Source organism: Microtus oregoni, unplaced genomic scaffold (assembly GCF_018167655.1).
Source record: "Microtus oregoni isolate MIOR12 unplaced genomic scaffold, Mior012 000050F_ref0000143, whole genome shotgun sequence".
In the NCBI taxonomy this organism is placed as follows: Eukaryota; Metazoa; Chordata; class Mammalia; order Rodentia; family Cricetidae; genus Microtus; species Microtus oregoni.
Genome location: NW_024543256.1, coordinates 14487673 through 14508966, shown reverse-complemented (window position 1 = coordinate 14508966; position 21294 = coordinate 14487673). Strand labels below are relative to the sequence as shown.

Here is a 21294-nt window from a genome sequence, read left to right as displayed (position 1 = left end):
AATTAGGCATTTGTAGTCAGCCCTAGCAAGTTACTGATGGGGAATGAGTTACATCCCTCTGGCAAACCTAGGAAACAACCCAACCCACATTTGACTAGTTAGATGACAAGTGTGGACCTTCAGTAAAGCTAACTTCTGTAAATGGAGGTAAAGTCTGTTCATTGACTACGATGTTCAGAAAAGTCAGACCCTTCCTATTCTCTGGCCTGAGTTCTCTCTTCCCTGTTGTGATATCCCATTTCCAAACCTCCTGAGCTTCACAGACAGAATTCTCAAAACAGCTGTGAAGTGCCTTAGAAATAATCTATTTCTCATAGCAGGGGCAAAGTTTTCCAATGTTTATATATAAATCAAAGTATTTCAGAAAGGCTGACCGTGGAGGCACACGCCTGTAATCCCAACACTGAGGAGGCTGAAGCAGGACTATTTCTGCAAGTTCAAGGTTAACATGGACTACAAAACAGGATCCAGGCCAGTCAAGACTGTATAGCAAGAAGCTGACTCCACACCTCTCCTCCCCTCCCCCCAAAAAGACATAAAACAAAAACAGAGTAGGTTTGACATTATCCCCCTAATAATAGCTCTCTTGTGGTCTTATCAAGTTTCTAAGAGTGAGAAACATGGAAAATTAAGTAATTGGCCTAGAATATGTTGAACTACATCATACAAAGTAGAACTCAGTATCTATCTATGGTACCACAGGAGCTATTTAGATAGGCCTTTTCTTGGCTCACACCTTTAAGCCATGATTCAAGCTCTGACTTGATTTAAAGTGCCCTGTCTTTCTATATTGCCATATACTATGGCCCTATTACCTTACTGAGAGTGATAGGGAAGCTGGCAACCAAGGAGAAAGGGAGATGAGGAAATCCTTGGCATCTTCCCAGCGTGCAGTTAAATGTTTAAAGCTGGTTTCTCTAGTGACCATTTGAATGTCACTCCAAGTTTCTTCTAAGATCCTGTCACCTGTGACTTCTATACAACACATAGCCAGCTCAGAATGACAGAATAGAGGCCCTGCCTTTTGACACTAACATAAACTCTAGAGTTTGCATTGTCTTGTCATATCTTATTATCTTACTATCCCTTTGAGGACGTAAGGAAGCTGGAAAAAGCAAAGGAAGAGCAGAGGGATGGAGGGAGAAGGAATGAACTTCTTTCCCTGACTATCTCCAGGAATTGGACTGTATTAATGGTTGAGGAAGGTGTTTGCATTGGGAGGGATTATGTGTGTGTGTGTGTTTTCTCTTTCTTCCTGAGAAGGTGTGTGTATCCCTTGTCAGCATTTCTTAAACCTGTTGAAAGGCCTTCCTTAACCACTCCCATCACTCCTTTAAGTGTTCTCTGGCACTATTCCCATGGTTGGGGGGCCCTGCCCAAGGAATAATTCCACCTATTTTTCTGCTTTCTGTTTTGAGAGAAGTATTTCTCAGCCAATTTCTGTATCCCCACTGTGGCCTCCCACTCTATCTAAACTGCCTTCTCACCATCCAGGAAACCCCAGGGTAGGGTGTGGACAGACCAGACCCTTTGAAATCTGTAGCGCCTCTCTCTACAAGTTATAGAGTTCCACAAAAGAGACCCAAGGATCCACCTCAAGTGACTGTTTGGTGAATAGCTCTGCTGTGATGTAAAGCTGGCATTATTAGTATTATCCATTCCTTTTTTTTTTTTTTGGTTTTTCGAGACAGGGTTTCTCTGTGGTTTTGGAGCCTGTCCTGGGACTAGCTCTTGTAGACCAGGCTGGTCTCGAACTCACAGAAATCCGCCTGCCTCTGCCTCCCAAGTGCTGGGATTAAATATTAGCCATTCTTATATTCCTTAGAGAACTTATATCACTTCAAAGGTCACCTATTTTATTGTGGGTCACCCAGTGAAGCCAGGTGTTCCACCTTAGAGCCTGTGCCTTCTTCACAAACCCCTTGACTGCTAACTCTGCCTCCCTGACAAGTTCCTCTGCCTTATTAGCAAGCCCCTTGTCTGTTGTCTCTGCCACCCTAACAGAGTTCTCTTGGTTTTTGTCTCCTAAGCATTTCTAGTAGCCTTAAGTCCTTGATGTAACAATCAAAGTAACCTTGGCAACTGCCAGAAAAAAAAAAGATTTGGAATTTTGGCTCTCAAGATGGCTTCACAGAGCAAAGTGGGTAAGAAGACCCTGCCAGTGTGTCCTTGGTCATATTATACTCTTATTTTCCCAGCCTCTGTAAGGCTATAGTGCACCAAGATTTTCAGAGAGAAGTTATTTGCCTTTATTAATATGTCTCTTGGCTTGGGGATGGGTGTGCAAACAACCCCAGTATCTGCTTCATAAAGGATATGGAATGAGATTAAGATTGAGTTGGCCAAGGGAGAAAGGTCAAGAACATGACAGGGAGAAGTGAACCCCCCATGGTGGCCTTGCATTACAAACCCTTCTTGGCACTGTCAGTCACTGTGTTAGAGAAAACAGATCCTACAAAAACACCATATTCTGTGGCGGCTATATTATCAGCTTCAGGTAGGCAGTAGCCAAAGAGAGGAGAGGATGGGAATAAGAAAACTTTACTCTTCACTTTGAAATTATGCCCAGAGGTAGAAATGGTATGGTCCCCATGAACTCCAAGCTACACTCCTGTGCCAAACCCTAGTTTTTTGTTTTGTTTTGTTTTGTTTTTGTTTTTTTCGAGACAGGGTTTCTCTGTGGCTTTGGAGCCTATCCTGGAACTAGCTCTGTAGACCAGGCTGGCCTCGAACTCACAGAGATCCACCTGCCTCTGCCTCCCGAGTGCTGGGATTAAAGGCGTGCGCCACCACCGCCCGGCTTGTTTTGTTTTCTTTTTTTTTTTTTTTTTTTTAAATATTTATTTATTTATTATGTATACAATATTCTGTCTGTGTGTATGTCTGCAGGCCAGAAGAGGGCACCAGACCTCATTACAGATGGTTGTGAGCCACCATGTGGTTGCCGGGAATTGAACTCAGGACCTTTGGAAGAGCAGGCTATGCTCTTAACCACTGAGCCATCTCTCCAGCCCCCTTGTTTTGTTTTCTTTACATAAACTTTTCACCAAGGTCTAACAGTAGGGAGAAATTCTAAACTTGCCAAAAACTTAAGATATTCTAGAAGGAATCATATGCCCAAAACTTAAGATATTCTAGAAGGAATCATAATTGATATCTTATATTACCAGTTTGCTTTTTAATTATGTTAATTTTACAAACCTCTTTTTCATGAAATTTATAGTTATTGGTAAGGGTGAAAATGTGAAGAAGGCTTGGAAAAATTAAGGAGATTGATTGTGACAGCCACAAGGTATAAAGGGAAAGGAGACAGGCATAAATACTGACACAAGGTTCATGAAATTCGAGATCCACTGAGGTTAAACTACATTCCTGAAAAGTCATCAATAGTTCCATTCCTGTTGAGACTCCAATATAAGACCTCCCCACAGCTAGCCACCAAAGTCGGGGTAATGAAGGTGGTTTGAGGAGAGCAATGTTTACTCATGTTAATGAGGGCGGGGGTAGGGGAGGTGAGGGCAGAATGCCTATTGAAATTCTGCCTCCTATCCCTAGTGTCACTCAGATATTGTTTGTGAAGCTCACACGGGACCCTGTCCAGGAGGGAGCTGAAAGGCACAATTCATTGTTCTTGCCATCATCCAGTGCCAGGGTGTGCCCCAAATCATTTGCTAGAGCTGCTTCTCCAAGAGAGTACCCATCTTTCTACCAGGATTCTACTTGTCCCCCACACCCGCAATACCATTGCCTTCTGCATTTGCATCTACATCCTCCCCACTTTCCTGCCCAACACAATTAAGGCTCTGGGTCCTGGCTATGCAAGGCAATTCACATGATCTACAGAGAACAAGACACTTTCACTGTCACCGTCTTTTCTTCTTGCTTCTCTCCTTCTGAACATTGGGGATTTTCCATGAAGTCAAAATAACTATGTAAGTGGCAGTGGCCTTCGTGTCTATAGTCTCCCACATTGGAGTGGAACCAGAGGGGAAGAGAGAAGATAAGAAAGAAACAAGGACAGATTATACCATGGCATTTCAGCCTCCGTATTCCCCCAGCCTCTTCAGAAAATGGGACAAGTAAGTAACCAGAACTAGACAGACCCTAGATAGAAGGGGGCTATATCTGGAGGAGTAACTGGGGAGGGATTTTTTTGACCTATCCCATTAGCACTGTACTAATGCTCAGGCGTTCAATATCCTTTTTGTATTTCCCTTTCTAGCTCCTAACCCAATATTTGTTTTGTGGCTGGTCCCACACCTCTCGCATCATGTCCTTTTCCGCTTCTCCTGACATAGGACCCTGTGTTTTGCTGGCAATATTGCTGAATCCTTGGGTGGAACATTCCCTGTAGAAAATACGGAAGACTTGCCTATAAATAGTTTCCTTCTGGCTGTGTGGTACACAATGCTTCAAGTGTGACAAAAAGGGAAGTAAGATGTTCCCCCTTGCTGCCTCCTCCAACCTACCACACCCACCCAAGCCTGATCTCCACCCTTTCACACCATGCTGAGATCCCATGTGAGGTTTATGCTGCTAGGATTTTTCCCAGTAACCTATCTACTGGTAGTAGGAGCTCTTGTCCGGATGACTTTGACATTTAAAGTAGAACAGACCAATGGGAATGTGAACATATTCTTCCAGCTCAAACAATAAACTACCTCCCATGGCCTCCTGAAATGAGGAAAATTGATCCATCCTCATTACCTTTAGGAGGTCACCCCTGAGGGAGGTAGGGCCAGCTATGTCTGCTTCCTTGCAAAAAGTACTGTGGTGTTAGGGCTAAAAGTGAAGCCAGTGAAGGGCCTAGCTCATCAGCAGGTACTGCTGGCGTGCTGGCTTCAGATCTAGGCTATATTTATAAGTTGTGGGGTAGAAGAAGAGGCTTAGAAATATTTCTGAATGTTGATGTTGTTGGGCTGTTGAAGCCTTGAGTTGCTCGTTCCTGTGTGGAGTCCACTTGTGCAGGAAAGAAGGATAAGATCAGTACTTTACTCAGAAGTATTAGACTAGATAATGGATATAATGTACTGTGCAATCTTTCACCCACTCCAAGGGTTGGTGCAAATGTTTTAAACAGAAGAGTTTTCTGGTATGCTGAGGGTTAACCATAAAACTAACCATTTAGGTTCAACCCCCTTCCCCAATCTCCCTTGTCCTTATTAGAAAATCTTTGTATAGAGACATTTACAGAAGTTCTTTTTTTTTCTTTATATAACCCTGGGATCCAGTAATTCTCTGGAAACTGAGATAAAGCTTACTTTTCACATACAGAACTATGGACGTATAGCAGAAGAGAGAGATTGGTCTAAGTGTGGGCTGAATCCACAGGATAGTGGGTCAGTCAGAAAAACAAAACCACTAAGTTCATGGTATAAATTTGCCCCTCCCCTCCCCTCCCCTCCCCTCTCCTCTCCTCTCCTTTCCTTTCCTTTCCTTTCCTTCCTAAGGGTTCACTCACTCCATAGCCCTGACTAACCTACACACACCAGACTGGCCTTGAACTCACAGAAATCTGCCTGCCTCTGTCTCTGCCTCTTGGTATTAAAAGCATGCCACAATGCCCAACTAAGCTTGTTTACTTACTGACCTCATTCTAAAGACAGTACAGCAAGAATAAGAAAAAATGGAGAGATTTAACTAAGGATATCGGTAAGTGGGAGGGGGCAAAATTTTGAGGTTTAAATAGATTGTGATTGTTATTCTAAAACCACACACTTTATTTGGAATAGTGTGTGCTCTGGAACTATATATTCATTCCTTTATGGAATCACCAGTAGCTTCTATTTCTTAGACTGGCATGACTTTGAAGACTTCTCAATTGTGTTTTGAACTGATCTAAATGAACATGGCCCTTTTCTTTTTTTTTTCAGTTTAATCAGTTTTATTTTATTTTTTTTATTTGCAATACTTTTGGCCAATAACTTAAATGTATTTTTGCCTAACGCTTATATCCTAAACTAACCCATCTCCATTAATCTGTGTATCGCCATGTGGCTGTGGCTTACTGGGTAAAGTTCCATCCGGCGGGTGTCTGTCTCTGGAGGGGCTCCACGGCTTCTCCCTGACTCTGCCTGCGCTCTTTAAATCTCTTTCAACCTGGCTTTACTCTGTTAAGCCATTGGCCGAAAGCAGTTTCTTTATTCATTAACCAGTAAAAGCAACATGGCCCTTTTCTAAAGCTCTTAAGGACAGTCTGATTATTTTTCCCATCTCCAAGTGTCAGAAAAGCTGACTATGCTTAAAACTCAAAGTTGGCCTTAGAGCCTCTTGTCTGTCACCAAAGTTGCTAGCATCCTACAGGCATTTTCTCTCCACCCTTTCTTTCCTCCTTACCCTTCTCTGACTCCTCCAATTCATCCCTCCAACTTCAGTAATCTCTGCTCTTTCAGTAAACCTATTTCCTGACCAACAATTATCCATTAGCTGGTATAGTCAAACAAACAAACTTAGTTTCTTGGTCAGTAGATTTGTGCTAGAGTCCTAGCTCTGCAATGTATTCACCATGTTGGGCAAGGTACCAGACCCTCAGGGTTTTTTTTATTTGTAAATGGTAGTGATATTGCCTAAAATGCAGGGTTTATGGTATAGCCAGCACAGTGTCAGCTCATAGCTAGTGCTATGGTAGCTATTATAGTCAGTGAATCTCAAACTCAGGTTGTTTTTTATTTGAAGTATAATTAGTGAGCAATTCAATTCAACCTTGTGAGCAACCCCTGTTTCCTCTTTTCTTTCCTCAAAGTACCTGAAATTCTCTGTCACTGTTTCCAAATGAAGAAACCTTCATCAAAATGGTTGTTTTACTTCTCTTGTACATCATTTTCCTGGTGGTATTTTGCCCCTGCCAACCTGTCTTATCCCTACCTCCCACTGTCTTGGGGTGGGTGAGTAGCAGTAGTTTAGGAAAAATTTACAAAGCAATAAAAAAATCAACTCAGAAGTTTTTTTTAGACCAAGAAAGCTCTAGGTGGCAGAGGGAAGATTAATAAATCAGGAAACTCCAAGAGCAGCTAAGCTGCTAATTTAAAAGGTTTTTTTCTCCTCGGTTAATTTTTTTTTTTTTTGGTTTTTCGAGACAGGGTTTCTCTGCGGCTTTGGTTCCTGTCCTGGAACTAGCTCTGTAGACCAGGCTGGTCTCGAACTCAAAGAGATCCGCCTGCCTCTGCCTCCCGAGTGCTGGGATTAAAGGCATGTGCCACCATTGCCCGGCTGCGGATAATGTTCTTAATGACCTATAAATACTACCTATACTTTGTTCTGTCTGCTGCACACCACTTAGTGCAAACACCACATTCAGGGAGTCCGAAGTTAACAATGTCTTGAGGTTGGCATTTTCTCCCACCTAAATGGTATGGAATGGGCTATGCAAAAGATTTGCTTGGAGAGTTTATTGGTCATCTCTTTGCTTTTTGTTGTTGTTTTGGTTTTTGTTTTGTTTTGTTTTTCAAGACAGGGTCTCAGTAGCTTTTGAGCCTGTCCTGGAACTAGCTCTTGTAGACCAGACCAGGCTGGCCTCAAAATCACAGAGATCCACCCGCCTCTGCCTCCCGAGTGCTGGGATTAAAGGCGGGCACCACCACTGCCGGGCGCTTGGTCAGCTCTTTGCAACTGCAGTGGACATTGAATATTTTACCATTGAAATCTACCAGTGGAGCCCCATTTCATAGTTGAAAACAGTGCCTGTTCAGTGACATAAATGCACTAAAAGCCAGGAGGAAATCAAGGTCTTCAGATTGGGCTTGGCTGGGGCCTTAGCCAGGGTGTCAGTACCAGGTACCTGTCTAAGAAATATCCTGAAGCAAATAATTACCTCCTTTGCTGATAAGAGGTCCCGGTACTTTTCCAATAGAACGATTGCCCTGGGTTGTTTCATTGGACCATAGCTTGTGGAGCACTGATTTATGTGTACTTGCCTTAACATCATGCAAACTATTGTATATGTTGGTGGAACCTAATGTTCCTCTAGTCCTAGGTTGGTGTAAACAGTATTGGTGATTGCATCACTTATCCCTGTCTCTGCCCACGCTGTTTCTTATCCTTGCAGTTCTAATTTTATCCACCAGGTGGCCTCTCTTAGGCAGGAGTAGGAAGAACCTCAAGGCTTTAGAAGCCACCTCCTTTTTCAGTCTCTTTCTTTCCTTCCTTCCTTCCTTCCTTCCTTCCTTCCTTCCTTTCTTTTTAATGCCCAAAAGAATGAAAATACATTTTGATGCAAACATGTGTAATTTTATTAAACAACAGAAACCTCTTTCCTTATGGTATCATTAAGTACTCTTCAATGGTGTATATATATAGTTGGATCCATTACTACTAGACACTTAGGTCCACAATGTACCAGCTTAGTTTCCTGTATTCTGAAGTAAACAGAAGTGGGCAAATAAAAGTGAATTTATTTATAGTTTGGCCAAATTTTTCCCAGGGGTGGAGTTTCTCTTTGGATTCCCTGTATCATTCATTATTTCATATTTTATAGGAATGATAAAACAAAAGTTAAGAAAGCAGGAAATATGCACAAGTAAATGGAACTGTTATCAGGACTTTGAGATTTCTGGAGGAGGCAAGTTCCCCTTGATGTCAGTGCTTCAGGGTTCTCAGCTTGGGAGCACCTGGAGAAATTCTAAATCTTCCTTTCCTCCGGGCTCTGTTGACACTGGAGCTATTTTTCCTGAGGCAATTTATGTGTAGCTTTGGTTTGTAGTTTTCTTCTTCAGCTTGCTGTTTATAAGAAAGATTTAGAAATATTTTTGGTTGTGAGCCTAGCCTTTAATGGATGAGCCATCCCTCCATCCCTTAAAAATCTTTTAAAAAATAGTTAGCCAAGTCATGTTGGTGTAGTCTACAATCACAGCATGTAAGAGAATTATGATTGGAGGTCAGCTTGAGCTGCATAGATAGACCCTGCCTGTAAGTAAGTAAAAAAAAATAAAAATAGGGCTGGAGAGATGACTCAGCAGCAAGAGCGCTGGCTACTCTTCCAGAGGACCCAGTTGATTGCCAGCACCACATGATTGTTCACAATCTTCTGTAACTCCAGTCCCAGAGGATCCATTGCCCTCTTCTGGCCTCCTCAGACAGACAGACACCAGGCACTCATGTGGTGCACAGACATACATACCAGCAAAACACTCATACACATAAAATAAAATAAATAGGGACATGAGCTCTCAGGTAATAGTGGTGAATGTATTTTCTTTGCAGAGTAGGGTGTAGAGACCAAAGAGAAAAGGACTGGCATCTGTGGTCACTCCATTGCCAACTCCACTGCTCTGTCTTCTTTCCACATCTTCTGTCACCCACCTACTGCTCCCTAGTGTGTGTCTGTCTCATCAGCTCTTGAACCCTCTTTCCCCCATACACATGCACTCACAGATCCGTGCACACCTGTGAGTGTATTACATGCAAACCACCCATTATTCCCATACTTGTACTTCTCAAGGAAGAGATGAGTTGAGTGGGTCCTGAAGTTTAGACCAGGCTGGGTAGGCATCTGGCTGATGCTTTGCTAGACAGCTGCATTGCTGAGTGAGTGAACATACAGATGGAAAGTCTGTGTCCAAGGAAAGATGCAGTCAGCTGGAGAAAGTGAGACTCCTAATGGTGGGGGTAGGCATTCAGAGAGTGACAGGAGAGCATTGCAAAGTCAGTTAGAGCACATGGATTGGCACCCGGAAAGCTTTTAAATGCAGTACCGCCCTCTACTGAATGCTTTCTACCTGCTGTTCATTTCTCTAGAAAAGAGCTCCAGTTTGGTTTTTACCAGCCTCCAAAGTCCTCTTTGGAGATGCCAATTGGCACAAGAAAGTGCTGAACTGTTTACACTCCCTGACTAAGGTTCACCGAGGGGGATGTGGTTTAAATGGGCCACAAAGCCCAGTACAGGACTCATTTGCATGGCCCTGACGCCATGTGACGCAGCGGGCTCCTCCTATATAAAGAAGCAGGAGCCGAAATTATCTCTGAGTCTGGGTTGGGCTGGCAGCTGTGGAGTTGTGACACACTTGGTGACTTCCCTCGAGCTTGAAGTGCCTGACTTGCTCAGGTTCTGCCAGGCAGACTTCCTTCTAAGCTCCAGGGCCGAATTGCGGCGCCAGAGCCTATCCCGTAGCAGCGCGCCAGCAGCCACCCAAACCAGCCACAGCTCCCCCCGGCAACTCGAATCATGAACACCGAAATGTATCAGACCCCCATGGAGGTGGCGGTCTATCAGCTGCACAATTTCTCCATCTCCTTCTTCTCTTCTCTGCTCGGAGGGGATGTGGTTTCCGTTAAGCTGGATAACAGGTAACCACTTGCCCTAGCTCGCGCGCTGAATCGAGCCGCGGAGCCCATGGGGCTGGGCTCCGAGGTGGATCACATAGCTAGCTAGCCTTGCTCTGGTCCCTGTTTCTCCGCGGTGTAGCATCCTGGGAAGGGGCGGGGGTAGGGGACGCAGGAGGGGGGGTCACCTCTACGCTGGGATCTGCCGGCGGAGCGTCCCTGCGGCTGCCGCGCCGCGGTGAGAACTAGCAGCTGCCGCTGCTAAGGCAGAGGGGCGGCGAGCTAGGCAGGGCCGGGGCAGGCTGTGCACCGTCTGGGGAAAGGTCCGAAGCTTCTAAATCGAGAAGGAATTCCTAGCTAGGTCCGGAGATTGGTAGGTTTGCCCGGGACCTTTGGGGCCCCGCAGCGGGGGGCTTTACTTGGGCGCGCGCTCTATTGTTTGCAAATAGCCTGAAAGCAGGCCGCTCAGGCCCGGGCGCCTCAGAACCGCGCAGAGCTCCAATCCTTTGGAACTCAGGGCGGCGCCCAAGCAAGGTTAGCGGGGTTAGAGAAGTGCAGTTTCCTGCAGGGGTGGAGAGAGACCTTAAGTGCCTGGAATTAAGGCCAAGGAGGCAGGAGAGAAGAAGACCCTAGGCAGGTGGAGGACTTCAGCCACAACTGCCTTGGGCTTAGAGTGAGTAATGGGTGGCTTTGCTTTTTGTCTTGGCAGTGCCTCTGGAGCCAGCGTGGTGGCCCTAGACAACAAGATTGAGCAGGCCATGGTGAGTGCATCACTGTGTCATTACCGTCCCCTGACTTATTTGTAGCTTATGTAACTCTGGACAGTTTGAGGGGGTGGATGCAAAAACGTTTAGCCAGGACCCTAAAGAAAATAACTGCCAGCTTCCTATTCTCACTGGAGACCATTAGCGGGATGTCTTTTAGGACATTCCTAGTCTGCCCTTGGTACACTACCTCCTTTTTGACTCCTCCTCTATCCCAGGGCTTTGCAGCAGCCTATGGCTCCCTCCTGAATGGTGCAAGGTGAGAATTGCAACTCTTGGATTTGTCTGTTTCCTGCAGTTGGCAGGGGCCAGAGCTCATTGGATGCAGTTGCACTGCAGTGCCTCTGCAGATCCTGGGCTGGGCTGGGGTCAGGAGTTGGGAGGAAAGCAAAGCACCCCACCCTTTTGCTGGCCTGCTTCTTAATAGGTAGAGGTCACACTCCACCAAACAGCCAAAATGCTGCAGAGACTTGGGACGTCTTCCAGTGATAAGCTCCTCAACTGTGCTGTGGGGCTTAATGGCACAGTTCCCTATCCCTCAATAAATTCAAAGGGTACGGAAAGCTCTGCCTCTCCCCAGAGTAAGGTTCATGTGTCCTATTTGAGTTTTCAAGACAAGGGTGACTCGATGTGCGTTTTTAGGAGATAACAATTTCATATTATTGGCAATTGTTTATAAAACAGACCAAGAATATGGGGTGCACTGTAGGCTTCCTCCAGATTTGTGCCATAAAATTATCTCAGGATAAACTGAGAGGTCTTAACCTAGTCAGACTTGAAAATCATTAGTAATTTGAAGAGTCTGGAACAAAGTTGGGCTCCCAACCCTGACATGGCCCAAATTCTGCAACTGTCCTAAGCAAGAGTCTTAAGTGTGTAAGAATAGGGCAAAGAAGTGAGCTCTAGGAACGATGTGCTGGGTGAGAGTTGCATGATGGTGGCATGAAGACCAGTGCAGCAGATTGATAGCAGAGTGACAGTGCTGCGGAGGGGCCATGGTGGCTAACAAATAGTTTTGTTCCATGACAGGATCTAGTGAAGAATCATCTGATGTATGCTGTGAGAGAGGAGGTGGAGCTCCTAAAGGAGCAGATCCGTGAGCTGGTGGAGAAGAACTCCCAGCTGGAGCGTGAGAACACCCTCCTGAAGACCCTGGCAAGCTCAGAGCAGCTGGAAAAGTTCCAGTCCAGGCTGAGCCCTGAAGAGCCAGCACCCGAAGCCCCAGAAACCCCAGAAGCCCCTGGTGGTTCTGCGGTGTAAGTGGCTCTGTCCTCAGGGTGGGCAGAGCCACAACTTGTTCTACCTAGTTCTTTCCAGTTTGTTTTTTGGCTCCCCAAGCGTCATCTCATGTGGAGAACTTTACAACTAACATAGCTGGTGCCAAGAGATGTTTCAAGGACATGGCCATCTGGGTCCACTCCAGTGACAGACCCCTGACAAAGAGCAGGTCCCTGGAGACTGAGTTGCATGGGGCCTAGTAACCCCAAGCCAGTGAGCCTCTCATGCTACCGGGCCCAGGGGCTTCCAGGGCCTGGGCAACTTAGTTACAGCTGGCAAAGGAGAAAGTAGTTTGAGATGTAATGCCAGTGTGCTCCAGAAAGTATAAGGGGTCTGTTTTTCATTTCCATGGACATCTTCCACAACTTCATCTGACAATAACTGTTCCTATGAAGAAGCCACTTGTGTTTTAAGCAGAGGCAACCTCTCTCTTCTCCTCTGTCTTGCCCAGGCAGGGGCAGAGATGGGAGAGATTGAGCCAAGTCAGCCTTCTGTTGGTTAATATGGTATATTGCATGGCTTTGTGCACAGCCCAGTGTGGGATTACAGCTTTGGGATGACCGCTTACAAAGTTCTGTTTGGTTAGTGTTGGCATAGTTTTTCTATATAGCCATAAATGCATATATATATATATATATATATATATATATATACCCATAGGGCTAGATCTATATCTTAGTGTAGTGATGTATACATATACACATACACCTACATGTTGAAGGGCCTAATCAGCTTTGGGAGTACTGACTGGTCCCTTGTCTCTTAAAGCTAATTTTTTGACTGTGCTAATTTACCAAATTGATCCACTTTGTCCTTTAGATTAATTAAGACTCAAGATACAAGGGAGGGAGAGGGGGACCAGCCTCACAATGCGGCCACAGATGCCTTGCTGCTGCATCCCTCCCCCATCTGTCCACTGAAGACACTGAAGTCCTCATTTGAATGCCAAACCCACCATTCATTGGTGCTGACTACATAGAATGGGGTTGAGAGAAGATCAGTTTGGACTTCACTTTTTTGTTTGAGGTTTTTTTTTAATTGTTTTTGTTTGTGTTGTTGGTTTTGTGTTGTTGTTGTTGTTTTGGGGGGTTGTGTTTTTTGTTTTTTTTTTGTTTTTTTTCTTGTAAGAAACTTTGGGATGAATTAAAGGATGGAGTCCTGTGTTGGATAAGAGAAGTAAATGGTTTTGATTCCTTGGGGGCCTGGGAGATGTACCCAGGAAGTTTGTGTAAGGAGGTTCTGTGACAGTGGACACTTTCCACTTTCTGACACCTTATCCTGCTGTATGTCTTCAGGATTTGGATTTTTCAGATGTAGCTTGAAATTTCAATAAACTTTGCTCTTTTTTTTTCTAAAAATAAACTTGGTGTCTGACTGTATACATAGACTGGGTGGGCATTTGATAGAGGGAAAATGTTTTACTAGTCTGTCCAATATTTGCTGAACACCCGGGAAGGGCTGCTGCCTCCCTGATGGTGTGTCATTTACATAGTCTGTACATGCTTTTGCTCTTACACCTCTCTGTCCACATAGGGAAGCTGAGACTCAGCAAGTTTAAGTAACTTATCCAAAATCACACAGCCCTTATGAAAATTTGGACACATCTTAGCCTTCCTACTTGGTCTAAATGACTATTAACACCCAACTTTTAGTTTGAGGGGAAATTTGGAAAAATACCCCCTAAGAATCCCCCCAAAGAAACAAGAAAGGTATGCTTCTGAAGGATCCAGAGAGGAGCCTAGTTAACTTAGGTGAGCCTTCCTCTTCCTGCTTCTAATAATCCACTCAGACTCCTTGACCTTGACAAAGTAGAAGCATTGTGGTGAAAAAAAGGAGACTTGTGAGGGGGCAAAACTACATTCTTTTAGTCTGCTTTCCCCACCCCACCCAAAGAAAGATGTGTTCAATTCCTGCTTCTCCACTAGTCCTGAGAGTTCTCTCGCAGCATCAACCAGTGGAGCGGGCCAAGTCTATTTCAGCTTCCCTCTGCACCTCTTAGGGGCTACTTACTTAGGGCCCTTCTGTCCACATTTCTCTGCAGTTTGTCTGACTAACGAAGGACATTTAGTTTCTCTTCTGCTGCACCCTCAAATGGACTTAATTCTGGATCAATTCTGAGCCTACCGGGTTCTTAAGAGAGTCACCCTTATGTCAGTTATTTAATCTGTGCTTCCTGTAGAACACACAGTTATTTTTTGGACACATGCATTTAAACAGAATTTCACTTTTCTTAAGTCAGAATAAGCCTCAAGGTGACCAAAATGACTTGGCCCAATTGCTACCCAAATTAACTCAAAATGACATGCTTCCTTCTCAGATTCATACATATTCGCCTGTTCTTTTCCAATTGTCAAAACTTTCCTAACACCACACATCTCTGCTTGCTGGCTTCTTGAGCCCCAATTTCCATATCTAATCTCAATCTTGCTATTCAGGATGCCAAATTCATTGTGTGCACCTGTCAGTTTGGTCATGCTGTGCAGAATGCACAGCTAATGGCATAGATACAAACTTAGGGCCACAGCCACATCCGCTCTCAAGCAGCCATCCCTCCTCTGACCTAACTTTCTTAATCCTCATTCCCAAATCCTTTCACCCTTTCCCTGTAAAACAAACTGAAGGGCTCTGGGGACATTCAGTTCACCTACAGACTCTACACCCCTGTTTTCTAGCTGAAAAGTAACAGATGATGAAAGGAAAGTTTGACCCATGGTGGTAATAAAGATTTGGGGGGGGGGCAGGTGGGTGAAGTGACTGTTATAATCTCAGCACCTGAGATTTGGAGGCAGGCAGATAAGAAGTTCAAGGACATTTTGGGCTGCTGGAGACTGTCTCAAAAGGGGGAGGGGGAATGAAGAGGAGCAGAAAGTAACCCATCAAACTCTCTGGTCAACAGGTACTTTCTATATAAGAAAGGGGAAAAAATCTTGTCCCATATCACTTAGTGGTAAAGAGAACAACTTTGTTCCCTAGGCAACCCTGCCTAAACAGAGACAAACAACTGCAACCTCTGAGGCCACAGCAGTTAGCAGACCAGATAAGAGGAACTTAGGTGTTTGTTCTTCACACAATGCAGCAACTCTGTTATTGTTGCTCCACAGAAAACCACCTAGGCTGGAGAAAGGCAGGGAAAAAAACAGTGCTCGTGGCCTTTCACAGCTTTTGAAGTTCTAGGTTCAACTGGTTGCATCAGACCCAGAACAAGAAAAAAGAAAAAGAAAAAAAAGCAAGGAGAGCTGAAGCAGTAAACCTTGGGTTCTGGGCATGCCAACTTGTGGGTGACCTCTGATCTACTGTCGCATTGATCCTCCTGACATCATCACAAGAGCACTGCTCTGCCACGATCCTGAAGGCAAAACTGTTTACTGCCCTTCTAACGAGGCAGTTATGGTTTACTTCCATTAAACAGACCAGAAAACTGACAGGCAGAGGTCTCTGTGTGGCTCCCAGAGTTCCCATGGGCCTCAGGAGACAGCAGCTTCCCCTAGACATGTCAAAAAATACTCTCAGACCACCCTCAAATCCATAGTGGTTGAACCGTGCATCTTTACTGAGAGAAAGAGGGGAAGGAGATGATGAGGGAGAAAGCAAAGAACAAAATGATTGAGTTCAATGTGACTTTTTTGATTTTTTTTTTCCGAGACGTTTTTCTCTGTGTATCTTTGTCTGTCCTGGAACTTGCTCTGTGGACCAGGCTGGTCTTGAACTCACAGAGATCCGTCTGTCTCTGCCTCCCCAGTGCTGAGATTAAAGGTGTGCCACCATGTCCAGCATCTCAATGTGGCTTTTAAAAGAACTGCTTATATTTATCCATGAAAGCAGAGACATTCATTTGAACACTAGAACAGTAGTAATGCATTGCTATCTAGCTAAGTTTAACTACCCACGAACACCCGTACCCACAGTGGGACTAGATTAACAGAAAGAGGCTGCCTTGGCTACAAAGAGCAAGGTTCCCAGGTTCAGGAAAAGCACAGAGGAAACTACTTGGGAGGGAGGCCTCCTGGAGAGCCAGTGAGGACTGAGTAGGGGAAGAGGCAGGGCTGTTTGCTCCTGGTGTATAGAAAGAAAAATAGGAGAAAGCACCAGGAAAGAAAGTGTAGGGTCTCCTGGCTCTGGAAACGTTTTGAAGTTGTACTAACATCATCGTGTTTATTCTGGAAACCCTTGCTTTTAAATCTTACCTTTTCTCCTCCTAGCAGGCCAATTACAGCTTGAGAGACAACCCCGTCCCTGGGAGAGGGCTGCAGAGAAAGCCAGCCAGATCCAAACACTGAGCATTTAAATTTCTCCACCCCTGGATCAGTCAAGGCCTTACCAGGGACTCATATCAGTTCAATATTCCAAGAAGAAATGGTTTCTAGAAAAGAGCAGGCTGGAAGAGGCAAAGATCACAATCATATCATCAGTTACATGACAGTTTATGTCACATACCATTATAATCCATTTTATTGACTTTTTAAGTCGTCTCCACAAGCCTATGAAATATGTCCTATTAAGATCCCTGTTTAGACAAAGTATAGCCCAGTGGTAGAGAGCACACCTAGTACAAGTAAGGCCCCGGACTTAATCTCCAGCCAAAAGCCACCAATAATAAACATTCTCATTTTACCAATGAGAAAATGAGAATGCTAAGTAAGATACAGAGAACTTAGGCCCTTTGGCCAAAGTCATAGAACTAGTGCAAGGCAAACCATGCATATGGAGAAGGTGAGATGGATGCCTGAACAAATGGGATGAACAACCGCAATTGTTTTCTTGATTTCTCCCGTGTTTCCCAATCCAGCGATGGATACAAGTGAGCTGGGGACGGATGGGAGTGAATGGAGAAGGAAAGGGGAGGGTGGGAAGCCGGCTAGGCTGGCCAAGAGCCCATGCCTTTAGATAGCATCTAAGAGCCCTCAGGGAAGCCTCTGAGCAGGGAAAGGATGTGAGGCAAGAATTATTTGTACAGGATGGGTTGTGGCCGCTGGGGAGGCTGGAACAGGCAGGGGCTAATGGGGGGGGGGCAGGCAGCTGCTGTTCTAATCCAGCTGTGCAGTGATGAGGGCCAGCCCAGGGAAGGGTGAGAACAGAGGTCACCAAAAGGAAAGGACAAAGCCAGTACAAGGCCGTTCTTTTTTCTCAAGTGTGGTCTGCAATCCACTCCATCAATTTGACCCAGAAGTGCAAATTGCAGACTCCAGCTCCACACAGGCTGTAGAGCCTGCATATTTCCCAAGTCCATGTTACTAGGGAGCCTCCACTATGGGAAACCTTGAGGATCTTCTACCAGGTGAAAAGTCACTATGACCTACTAGCAAAACGAGTTAGGTAGAGAGGCAATAACAAAGTAGTCTAAGTCAAAGATGACTTGGATATTGGGATGATTTTATATATAGGGTTTTTCTGTGTAGCCTTGGCTATCGTAGAACTTGCTCTGTAGACCTGGTTGACCTCCAACTCACAACGATCCACCTGCCTCTACTTCCACAGTATGGGGATTAAAGGCTTGTGCCACCACCGCCATGGGACTTCAATCATTTTTTTTTTTTTACTATATAACTCAAGATAACCAAGAAATCAAAATGTGCTGCCTCCACTTTCTGAATGCTAAGATCACAGATAGGCAACACCAAATTCAAAGTTAACCAATTAAAAATTATTTATTCATTTTATGTGTATGGATATTGTGCCTGCATGTATGTCTGTGTACCACATGCATCCCTCATCCCCAGGGAGCCAAAAAGAGGGCGTTGGATTCCATGAAACTGGAGTTACAGACAGCTGTGAATTGAACCTGTGTCCTCTGGAAGAGCAGCCAGTATTCTTGCTCCTGGGTCATCTCTCCGGCCTAGTAACCACTTTTCTTTTTAGATGAGGATTTTCCTGATACTCCTGGGCTCAAGTATACTCCTGCCTCAGATTCTAAAGTAGCTGAGACTACAGGTTTGAACCACCAAGCCTTATTTCATTTTAACCAATTTGGAGGATACCGGCCATTAAGATTGGCATGCAACCATGACCAACCCATCCCCAGAATGTAGACAATATCCTGAGTTGATACTGTGTCCCAAGCAAGCACTCGCTATGCCTTACTCCCAGCCCCACGGTGAAAGGGTGGCGTCTGGTAGATCTGAAAGGCTTTTCAGAAAGAAGGTGCATTTTAATTTACATTTCCTAATGAGCTATGAATATTTGCATATGGAAAGATTCTCTGTTAACTGTGTGGAGAGAGAACTGTGAAGGCCAGGGCTGGAGCACGTGACTTGTCCATGTCTGCGTGTCATCAGAAATGAAATGCTGAAGTCATGTGAATAGACACAAGCCACCACCCCGGGAGAAATGGCTGCGGAGGAAGACAAACAGAAAGCGGAAAGCCCAGGAGGGAGCCAGACTGCCTGGCACACAAGAGCTGGGGAAAACAGTTTGCTGACCCGCTCTCATTTTTCCTCTTTGGTCCATTCTTTCTGACGTTTCTTCTTCAGATGCCACCTCGTAAAATTGAACACAACCCTAAAAGTCACTTTGAGGAAGCCTGAAGCAACTGAGGTGTTCTGGGAAGAGGCACCCAGGAGTTCCGAACTGCTGTCCTTCCTTGTCTTTCCATAGCCAACTATATCACGGGTGGCCTGGCACAGGCTTCTCTAGACCTCGGTTTCACAAGGTGAAAACCAAGTGCCTCCGTGGGATCTTTTCTAAACCATTGCCCAGGAAGCCCAAAGACAGAGGAGCTCTCTGACTGTAAGAATCGTACAGATTACCTCTTCCTCAAGGGGACTCGGTTTCCCCTCCAGCCTCTACTTTCTAATTTTCATCATATAAAGCTCTTATCAAGTTACTCAGTTAAAATATCTTTAGAGCTCTATGCAACCCCCGTGTCATCCTTTCTTTTGTCTCCCCTCCTCTTGTTTTTTTTTTTAACCTAAGGTTATATAACAGAGGACAGTCCTGAAATCCTGATCCTCCTGTCTCTACTTTGAGAATGCTGGAATTATAGGTGTGGTTCATCATGCCTGGGTTTTGTTGTACTGGGGATCAAACCCAAGGTTCCATGAGTGCTAGGGCTACTTCCCTAGCTCCTCACTATATTTTTCTAACAGCAGACACGACAACCCTCTGAGCAATTGTTAATGCCCAGAGATGCCTCGGCACAGTGGTTAGATTAACTTTGTACTCGAATTGACTAAGTCCTAAACTACAAGGATCAATAAAGACAATTTTGGGGAAAGTTCAGGATTAAATATATTTTAAAGAGCTACACATTACCAAACAGGGTGGTGCACACGGGTAATCCTAGGGCTTGGGGGACTAAGAGGGGAGGACAGTCTATGAAAATCAGGCAAGGGTTACAAAGGACGCTCTAAACTAGTCTGGGTTATACGACCCAACTCTGTCTCAAACCCAAACAACCAGTAACAAAAAGACTCCGTTACTTTGGCTCAGCCTCTGCCTCCTGAATGCTAGGATTAAAGGCGTGTGCCACCACACCCAGCTATTCTCAGGGTCTTAAGTACCATTACCTTGTCTTTTGGCTCCAAAAATCTCTCTGTCTAGCTTCAAGATTTGCCCTGAGCTGTTGGGCACAGGTTCTCAAAGTTTTCCTTCTCAGTGGCTTTCCTGTGTTTCATACAGACATTGTTATCTCTAAGATCAAAATCAAGTCTTGACTCTCACCTCCACCGCTGTGGATCCCCAACTACACAGCTGTCTAAGTCTCCATCCTATCTCCAATACTCATGCAAATGCATATATGGGGGGGGGGAGAAGGGAGGCGGGAGAGGCATTCCTTTTTTCTAGCACCATAGCCTAAGCTACCCTCACACAGCTTCACACAGCCTCACACAGTGGGGCTCCCTACTTCCATGTTCGAACGTCCACAGCTGTACTGAGCAGCTACAGTGAGCAGCCCTTTTTTTTTGAGACAGGGTTTCTCTGTGGTTTTGGAGCCTGTCCTCGAACTAGCTCTGTAGACCAGGCTGGTCTCGAACTCACAGAGATCCGCCTGCCTCTGCCTCCCAAGTGCTGGGATTAAAGGTGTGCGCCACCACTGCCCGGCTAGTGAGCAGCCTTAATGCCAAATCAAACCATGGAGTCCCTTGCCTTAAGCCTATCAAACGGCTTATCATCATACTTAGACTAAAGTCCAAACTCCTTCCCAGGGCACACAGTCGCTGCATGATCTAGCCTCCACTGACCTCTTTAGCCTCTCCACGTGCCACTTGGCTGCTCTGGCCAAACTCCATCTGCACAGAACTCCCTCCTTCCCCTACTTCTCACTCCGCACTTTGGGTATGTGCTTCTCTGTGAAGAACCAGGAGCCACCCAGCTGCCCATCAGCTCACTCTGCTAATCACAAACTTACTTGGTCCTGTCTCTTGGCGCTCCCCCCCCCCCCTCTCTCTCTCTGATGTTTGTTCACTACTCTCTCCAAAGAAATATCCCCCAAGGGCACTTATCCCGATTGCATGATTTACAGTTTTGTTTGTGCCTCATGATTCTGGATGCTTCCCAAGATCAGAGAAACATCTTCAGAGCACAACACAGTATCTGATACATGCCAATCAATACATTTTGGATGTTGTAGCCTGTGATGGAAGGTTGGGCCAGAAGCTTTTTGATGGAGGAATTACATTCCAAAGCCTTTCAAATGGCACAAGCAAACTGGTTTGCTGGTCACGTCAGTTATGAAAACAATGACCTGCTTGTTCTGTCAACAACTTTTTTGTTGATTTCTATTGAGCTCTATATTTTTCTCTGCTCCCCTCCCTGCCTTTACCCTTCCCCAAGGTCCCCATGCTCCCAATTTACTCAGGAGATCTTGTCTTTTTCTACTTCCCATGTAGATTAGATCTATGTAAGTCTCTCTTAGTGTCCTCATTGTTGTCTAAGTTCTCTGGGATTGTGATTTGTGGGATGGATTTCTTTGCTTTAAGTTTAAAAACCACCTATGAGTGAGTACATGTGATAATTGTCTTTCTGGGTCTGGGTTACATCACTCAAAATAATGTTTTCT

The 21294-nt window shown here is 45.1% G+C and overlaps 1 protein-coding gene across 3 annotated transcripts; it reads left to right on the top strand.

Moving 5' to 3' along the window:
- The first annotated feature begins 3842 nt into the window (after positions 1-3842).
- On the top strand, positions 3843-13650 carry LOC121437278 (TSC22 domain family protein 3-like). 3 transcript variants are annotated; one of them, XM_041637140.1, is made up of 3 exons: positions 3843-4079; positions 10967-11018; positions 12051-13650. In XM_041637140.1, exons 1-3 carry the CDS (start codon positions 4030-4032, stop codon positions 12279-12281), a joined length of 333 nt encoding a protein of 110 aa, XP_041493074.1. In that variant the 5' UTR covers positions 3843-4029; the 3' UTR covers positions 12282-13650. The 3 variants fall into 3 exon arrangements, with proteins under 3 accessions (XP_041493074.1, XP_041493073.1, XP_041493075.1); XM_041637139.1 differs by lacking the exon at positions 3843-4079 and adding an exon at positions 10059-10281; XM_041637141.1 differs by lacking the exon at positions 3843-4079 and adding an exon at positions 10468-10630.
- The last annotated feature ends 7644 nt before the right edge of the window (positions 13651-21294 follow it).